Source organism: Emiliania huxleyi (genome assembly GCF_000372725.1).
Source record: "Emiliania huxleyi CCMP1516 unplaced genomic scaffold EMIHUscaffold_1127, whole genome shotgun sequence".
Classification (NCBI taxonomy): Eukaryota; Haptophyta; order Isochrysidales; family Noelaerhabdaceae; genus Emiliania; species Emiliania huxleyi.
The window spans coordinates 1-7,649 of NW_005201629.1; the positions used below are offsets into that span (position 1 = coordinate 1).

At 63.4% G+C, this 7,649-nt stretch overlaps 4 protein-coding genes across 4 annotated transcripts; 2 read left to right on the plus strand and 2 right to left on the minus strand.

Moving 5' to 3' along the window:
- Nucleotides 1-26: 26 nt before the first annotated feature.
- EMIHUDRAFT_251553 (hypothetical protein) lies at nt 27-870 on the minus strand (the record flags this gene model as incomplete). The annotated part of the gene is made up of 2 exons (XM_005791464.1): nt 27-681; nt 758-870. Coding segments are annotated over 2 exons (768 nt in total), but the record flags the coding sequence as incomplete, so codon positions are not given.
- Nucleotides 871-1,517: 647 nt separating this feature from the next.
- EMIHUDRAFT_251554 (hypothetical protein) lies at nt 1,518-2,201 on the minus strand (the record flags this gene model as incomplete). Its single annotated transcript, XM_005791465.1, has 1 exon — nt 1,518-2,201. The coding sequence occupies one exon, from the start codon at nt 2,199-2,201 to the stop codon at nt 1,518-1,520; it is 684 nt and encodes a 227-aa protein (XP_005791522.1).
- A 1,134-nt stretch (nt 2,202-3,335) lies between these two features.
- Nucleotides 3,336-4,463, plus strand: EMIHUDRAFT_77772 (hypothetical protein; the record flags this gene model as incomplete). Its single annotated transcript, XM_005791466.1, has 1 exon — nt 3,336-4,463. The coding sequence occupies one exon, from the start codon at nt 3,336-3,338 to the stop codon at nt 4,461-4,463; it is 1,128 nt and encodes a 375-aa protein (XP_005791523.1).
- Nucleotides 4,464-4,660: 197 nt separating this feature from the next.
- On the plus strand, nt 4,661-6,813 carry EMIHUDRAFT_420021 (hypothetical protein). Its single transcript, XM_005791467.1, has 6 exons — nt 4,661-4,850; nt 4,981-5,113; nt 5,188-5,632; nt 5,702-6,150; nt 6,224-6,457; nt 6,558-6,813. The coding sequence occupies exons 1-6, from the start codon at nt 4,681-4,683 to the stop codon at nt 6,663-6,665; spliced, it is 1,539 nt and encodes a 512-aa protein (XP_005791524.1). The 5' UTR covers nt 4,661-4,680; the 3' UTR covers nt 6,666-6,813.
- Nucleotides 6,814-7,649: the final 836 nt, after the last annotated feature.

A 7,649-nucleotide genomic window follows, 5' to 3' on the forward strand; every position in this document is an offset into this window, starting at 1 on the left:
TTCACGCGGCAGGCGTACTCGGGGACCTCATCCATCGCAGCGTACCACTCCGCGAGCCGCGGCCATCGGCTGGCGTCGCGGGGCAGCAGCCCATCGTGCAAGCACGGCAGCTGCGCCGCGTAACGCTCGAGGAACGGCGCCCACGAGACGTCGGCCGCCGAGAGCTCGCGGCCGACGAAGAAGGGCCCCTCGTCGTGCTGCGCCAAGAGCTTCTCGGTCGCATCGAGCGCCTTCTCAAAGTCCGATCGCGAGAGTGGGCCGCTATAGCTGAAGAGGTAAGCGGCACGGGAGGAGGGCCGCGCGTTGGACGGGAAGGATTGGCGGAAGGCGCTGATCATCTGTGCGACGCTCGACATCGAGGCGCCTTCTGGCGGGTACAGCGGGCGGCTGGCCGGGTATTCGGCGTCGAGCGCCTTGACGATGTCCATCGACTCGCCCTGCGTCCGACCGTCGGCCCACTGGATCTGCGGCGTCTGCCCGCGGTACCAGTCCGGCCGCCCGCCGCCCATGTTGTCGATGAGAACGGTCTTGTAGGCGAGGCCCTTCAGCTCCAGCGCGAGCCACACCTTCTCCGAATACGGACACCATCCATGCCGCTCGCGGAACAGCGTCAGCCCAGATGGACTCGCGGGACACGGAGCCAGCACCGGGTCGAGCAGTGTCGGCTGTTCGGCGGCGAGGCTGGGCAGGCGAGACGCCAAACTGTCCCATGACGAGGCAGTACAGCTCATGTGGATCGGACGGTCGCAGCCAGCACATGTCGGACGCACTCGAAAAGGCGCCACGGCAGCTATGGCCGCGAGCCAGCAGCATGCTTGAAGCAGATAAACCGTCATCGAGCGAGAGAGGGTTCGGCTCCTTGTGCCGCATGGGCAGGCTGTGCGGTTCTTCACGTAAACTTTCTACCTACCTACCTACGTAAACGCACAACCCCGGGCCCGATATCGCACAGAGTCACGCAACACGGCGGTTCTTCACCATCGTATCTATTTATGTTGAAGTAATGCGATTGTCAGGCGAAAGAAAGGCGAGCGCTGGCGGAAGGTGGCACGCCGAGCGTGTCAGCCAAGGCCCAAGCAAGGGTGGGGGCGATTGTGCGTCAGGCCAAGTTGTTGGCCGACGACGTCGCCTTCGCCTCGGCTTGCGATGCCGAATCCGCTCGTGTTCGTCGGCGGGGGCCGGCGCTGACGTTCACATGCCCTTTATCGAGCGATGTCGACGAGTTGGGTCGCTCTCTCGCGGCCCAGCCAGGTGATCTCCCATACTAGGTTCATCGGCCATGGCCGCAGGAAGCGCGGGGGAGGGCGCTGGGAGCAACCGTCTATCAAAAGAGTATCAAAAAGTGGTCATGACGTCAAAATGTTCGCACGGCGCTCATTTTTGCAATATATAGTCGGCTTGACTTTTTATATACAACATATATTATTTGGTCTTTTATTATATCCCGACGCTAAAGAGGATCCCTCGCTGTCGCTCGCATTTCCACCCTTGCGTAGTGTGTGGGTGGCCGGCAAGAGCTAGATCCAGATTGCGAGCGTGTCGCCCGACGAGAATACCGAGAGTCTACGATGTTTGGTCGCAAAGAGGCTTGCCCACTTGCTGATAGGCCAAACAGTGGTGTGCAGTGCCTGGAGCTCCTGATATCGTGTGCGGTTTGACATTTTCAGAGCGTTTATTGGCTGCTTGTTGATCTCCGTCGTGGTCGCGATCTTTAGGAACAACATCTTGCGGGTGACACGCAGGAATTCAGTCACCATCGCCGGTGCTTCTTCTGGTAGCAGGTGCTCGAGAACGTCCGTCGAGAATATGGCATCAAGGGATTTGTCTGGGAAAGGCAACGTGGTCGCGGTGCCGACTTGGAAGCACGGGAACTCGCCGCACAGCGAATGCCGAAACTCTCGGTGCGTTCTCGCCTTCTGGACAGCCGTTGGGGCGATGTCGACTCCAATCGCCGAGATGTCCATCTTCCAAAGCTTCTCGACAGCTAGCCCGTGGCTACAGCCCACGTCCAACACAGGCCGGTCGAATGCACCCGCGACAGACTGCAGCAAATGCAATATACTGCTGGCGTGCGAGAGGCGTAAGTCAGCGTGATACCCGTGATTCGCATACAAGTTCTCGTAGATGTCCGTCGTGTTCAGCGACGCCCCATTTGCTGCTACGAGCAGCCAGAAGACCCCAGAGCACGAACAACGGAGCATATAGTGCCACTAGTATAGTGCCCCGGGGCAGTGCTTGTGGAGCGTCTAGACCAGTTACGACACTCGGGTGGTAAAAGTCGCACTCTCCCCTGACCCGATCAAAGCGTACTTGGGCGCGCCGGGGTGATGGAACGCGTAAAGGAAACGCGAATAATGAACAAAAAACGTGTTTATCGCGGAAATAGTTAGGCTGTAACTGTAGGTGCCTATATGGGCTCCAGTATCGGACCTTCAAGACATGCGCTTTTGGCCGGTGGCCTCCTCGGACATGGTACCTCCGGTGAGATAGTGGCTGCCAGTTCGAGACTGGGGCCGATCGAACTTGATTTGTTCGGAGGAGGAATCCGGCCAGCACGGGTACAAAGAGGGGTACCCGGAGAATCCCCAGCTGCGGAAACGTAGTGTCGCTCAAGAGGTGCGATACTGCGGGGGAGTGCAAGGTGCCTATATGGGCTTCCAGTATCGGACCTTCAAGACATGCCCATGACTGCAACACAAGCCCATTCAGATCTTCAGATATTTTGACGGATGACCGAAATCACCCCGCCCGTTTTTGCCTGCAGTCTTCCGTGAGGAAGGATCCGTTGACCTTGAGCGCACCCTCGTGGAGCTTGAAGACCGCGACCTCCGTCTTGACGTTGACCGCGATACCGGGAGCGGACAGGAAGGCGTAGAGCGCATTGTCGCGGCCGCGCAGGTCCGCCTTCCCGCCGTATGCAAAGTTCAGGTGGGGATCGCGCAGGACCGCCGCCGCCGCCTGGGCGGGCGGAGGCTCGGCAGCCGGCGGCGGCGGCGACTCGGCTGCCGCAGGCGGGGGTAGGAGAAGGACTGGCGGCGGCGGCGAGGGGGCTAGGCCGCGGAAGATCGCTGTAGACCGTGCGCGCAAAGCAGAGTAATGCGTCGAGTGAAAACATAGGGCACTTGGAGTGCGATTGGTAACCTCACATCCAGGGCCGGGGAGCTAAGAAGCGCAGCCAGGGCCGGATGCTCGGGGACGGGCTCTACGAGCAAGAACGCGGTTTGTTATACGATTTGTGCCGGTCAGCGTTTTCTTTTCCCGCCTCGATGGTGCCCCAGACTTCTGCGCCGCCGCCGAGCGATGCCGCGCCGCCGCCCGGCTCCGAGACTTTGGACATGGGCGGCTGGCAGGTCGTCGTCGCCGATGGGCACGCGGTGCTGCCTGAAGGCATGACGCACCTGCCGGATGAGGCGTTCTTCGACCGTACCTCTCTCGTCTCGGTCGCCTTTCCGCGCAGCCTCACCTTCATCGGCAACCGGGCCTTTTACAACTGTTCCTCCCTCATCTCCATCGACCTCCCCGCCAGCCTCGCCTCCATCGGCGAGGGCGCCTTCTGCGGCTGCTCCGCCCTCTCCTCCGTCACCCTCCCTGTCGGCCTCACCTCCATCGGCACCCGCGCCTTCGAATACTGCTCCTCTCTCGTCTACATCGACCTACCCCCCGCCCTCACCTCCATCGGCAGCCGCGCCTTCGCCGGCTGCTCCTCCCTCGCCGCCATCAATCTGCCCGCCGGCCTCACCTCGATCGGCAGCCGCGCCTTCTCCAGCTGCTCCGCCCTCTCCTCCGTCACCTTCCCTGCCACCCTCGTCTCTGTCGGCAACAGCGCCTTCGAAGGCTGCTCCTCGCTCGTCTCCATCGACCTCCCTGCCAGCCTCACCTCCATTGGCCACCGCGCCTTCGAGTGCTGCTGCACCCTCGCCAACGTCGCCCTCCCCGCCGGCCTCGTCTCGATCCGCAGTTACGCCTTCCACTGCTGCTCCTCCCTCTCCTCCGTCACCTTCCCTGCCGGCCTCACCTCCATCGGTATCGGCGCCTTCTGGGGCTGCTCCTCCCTCGGCTTCGTCACCCTCCCCGCCAGCCTCACCTCCATCGGCAGCGGCGCCTTCGACCGCTGCTCCGCCCTGTCCCGCGTCACTTTCCCCGCTGGCCTCACCTCCATCGGCATGAACGCCTTCGCCGGCTGCCCCTCCCTGACCCGCGTCACCGTGCCAGACACTGCCACCATCTCCACCGCCTTCCCTCCCGCCACCACTGTCCTCCGCCTCCCTCCCAAGAGGATGCGCGACCTGCAGCGCTGGTACGAGGCGGTGGACGGGGCTCTGGCCTACAAGCGCTGCCGCCCCCTCCTCTACGGCTGGCTAGAGCGGGCCCAGACCGGGCTCGGCTCTTACGGCCCGGACGGCGCGGCGCGCCAGCGCGACCTCGAGGAGTTCGAGGGCGATTTTGGGCTGCTTGTAGAGTGACAGGCGTGATTGAAATGTGACAGGCGTGATTGAAATCGCTGTGACTTATAGCTGAGTGGTGCGATAGTGCACGCTCCGAGGCGCGAGGGGTGGCTGGGACCGACCGGGTTTCTTTACTAGAGTTGTGCAGATCTCCGGGGTACCCGCGCGGCCCTGATTTTTTCTCTCCCCCTCGACTAAACTCACTGTACCGGAGAGGGTGCCCTCTGCTAACCAAATGTTGCGGGCTGGCGTGCTGGTACGTCTCGTGCTCCTGTTGTTTTGCTGCGCCGCCGTCGACTCACTGCGAGTGGCTGCGGCTGCGGCGCCAAGGCGGTCCGTGGCCAGAGCGTCAGATCAGGCGATGGCGACGGCGGTAGCGAAGGCGGCAGCAGCAACAGCCGAGAGGTGCAATCTCCACCGTCCCTGTATTTTCGCTGAGCTACCTGTTCCGGTTGCCTCTGTCACCGCTCTCACACCAACGTCCATCCCATATCTCCCAGCTCCCACTCTCGGTACTGCACGTACTGCACCGCAGGTCCGTCGCCGTCCCAGTCTTCCCCGAGGTGTGTGAGTACACTGGCATCACGCTGACGCGGTACATGTGCGAGATCGCACGCGCCAACCCGGGCCTGAATGACCTGGAGACGCTCATCTCGTCGATCCAGACGGCGTGCACAGCCGCCGGCTCACTCCCGCTCCCTGGCATGCACATGCACATGCGACCTGCTGGCGGGCCCCACAGGCGTGCAAGACCATCAACTCCCTCGTCACACGGGCGCACATCACGGGCATCGTGGGGTACGCCGACGGCGGCGGGTCGATCAACGTGCAGGGAGAGGAGCAGAAGACGCTCGACGTGCTCACCAACGACGTGCTCAAGAGGGCGCTCCGCTTCACGGGCAAGATGGGCGTGATCGCGTCTGAGGAGGAGGAGGCGCCCGTCGACGTACTCGAGGACGAGGGCGTTGGCCAGTACTCGGACGAGGCAGGTGACGCGATCATCGACGAGGCGGGCAGGTACACGGCTGTCTTTGATCCGCTCGACGGCTCTTCCAACGTGGACGCCGGCATTCCGACGGGCACCATCTTCGGCATCTTCGACATGAGCGCCGCCGAGTGCGTGCTGCCGGAGGTGCAGGAGGGGTGCGATGACCTGTACAGCCCGGCGGTGGAGGACGACTGCGAGGGAGTCCCGTCTCTGAAGGGCACGTCGGCGTATGAACTAGGCCTCTTTACACCCGCCTGTTTGTGCCCAGGAGCCGTCTCTGAGGAGTGCATGGCAGCGACACTGCAGCCGGGCTCGTCGCTCGTCGCGTCGGGCTACTGCCTCTACTCCTCCTCCACCTTCTTCGCCCTCACGCTCGGCGCCGGCGTGCAGATCTTCACGCTTGACCCGCACATCGGCGAGTTTGTCCCCACGCACCCGAACGTGGCGGTGCCGCAGCGAGGCGCGATCTACTCGCTCAACGAGGCGAACCGCAAGGCGTGGGACGCGCCGCTGCGGACGTACATCGAGGACCTGCAGGACGGCAACGGAGAGAGCGGCGAGCGCTACACCGCGAGGTACATTGGGTCGATGGTTGGCGACGTGCACCGGACGCTGCTCTACGGAGGCATCTTTGGCTACCCCGCAGACTCAAAGAATGCAAACGGCAAGCTTCGCCTGCTGTACGAGGCGGCGCCGATGGCATTCCTGGTCGAGCAGGCGGGGGGCCTCGCCCTGACCGGGAAGACACCTCCTAGACAGTCTTTAGACACTTCCTGGAACCTTCCTGCAGGCGGGAGGCCTCGCCTTGACCGGCAAGACGCGCATCATGGACCTGGTCCCGCAGAGCGTGCACCAGCGGGTGCCTGTGCTGCTCGGCTCTCCGGACGACGTGCGCGAGATGAGGAAGTACTACGACGCTTTCACGGGCTCCAAGGAGATGGAGGGGGAGGAGGCGCGCCGGATCCGCGAGCGCTGCTTCACGCGGCTGACGCCGGGCCAGCTGCTCGACACCACAATGGACAAGGTGTGAGAGGGATAGCCTGGCCCCTGCCCCACCCACTAGCGCGTGGAGGAGTGTACCTCTCCCCCTCCCACCTCACCCAACCCCACCATTCCCTTTCAAGGTGCCCGACTCAGTGGCCATTGACTCGACGGGCGACGGCACCGTCGACTCGGTGGTGCCGATCGACGAGGCCCCTCCCGGCTCGCTGCCGGACGACGTGGAGGTGTGAGACCAACTCCCTGTCGGGCCGCCCCGTGGGGGGGCCGCGCGGGTCCCAACGAGCGAGCCGGATTGTGCACACTGATCACTGTGTACGCGCGCGTGCATCGTGGAGAGTGGCCGCGCCTGTTTGAATCTACAACAAGTATGTAGTACACAGCAGTCTGCTCAGTCGCAGCGTCCGGAATAGACAACACGTCGCGCACATCCGCGTGCCGCAGACACATGGCGGGGGCTCCGGACGGACATACTTGGGTATACGCACGCACGCTCGACAATCCTCAACCCACGTCACGCCCCGCGACAGTACGTGCTCGTCTACAGACGTTCATGCGACCCATCCCCACGCCCGGTGGGAGTACACGATAATGGACTCCTCGGCGCGCCCGCTTCCTACAGTTCGAGCTGCCAGCCGGTCATACTAGCGCTTCTCCCCCACCCCCTCCTCAAGAGCACACACGTCGATCAGGGGGCCGGAGCGAGCACCTTGTCCACGACGTGGATCACGCCGTTGCCGGTCTGAACGTCGGCGGAGATCACGGTGGAAGCGCCGCCGAGGATACTGGGCGTGACGAGGACGGAGCCGGTCGAGCCGTCGACCGTGATGTCCTCCCCGTTCAGCGTGGTTTGGGCGGAGTTCGTGAGCGTCAGCGCGTCCGACGCCGGGACCACGGAACCGAGGGCGTGCTTCAGCAGGAGGTTGGTAAGGTCGGGCTCGTTCTCTGGCAGGAGCAGGTCGGTGACAGTCCCGGCTGGAAGGGCAGCAAAGGCGGCGTTGTTGGGGGCAAAGACGGTGAAGGTTCCGGTCACGTCCGAGAGCGCGACTTCCACCGTGGTAGACGCTTAACCGCGGCGCAGAGAGTGCCGACGGTGTCCGTGAGCGCGGCGTCGCAGGCTTTGCCGGCGATGGTGTCGGAGAGGAAAGAGCTCGTTGCGATCACCTTGTCCACGACGTGGATCACGCCGTTATCGGCCATGATGTCGGCGGTGACCA

Bases quoted from the DNA above. Each gene is read 5' to 3' on its own strand.
- EMIHUDRAFT_420021 (XM_005791467.1), top strand. From the start codon at position 4,681: ATGTTGCGGGCTGGCGTGCTGGTACGTCTCGTGCTCCTGTTGTTTTGC. The intron at 4,851-4,980 runs GTGCAATCTCCA...ACTGCACCGCAG, and splicing joins GCAGCAGCAACAGCCGAGAG to GTCCGTCGCCGTCCCAGTCT. The intron at 6,151-6,223 runs GCGGGGGGCCTC...ACCTTCCTGCAG, and splicing joins TGGCATTCCTGGTCGAGCAG to GCGGGAGGCCTCGCCTTGAC.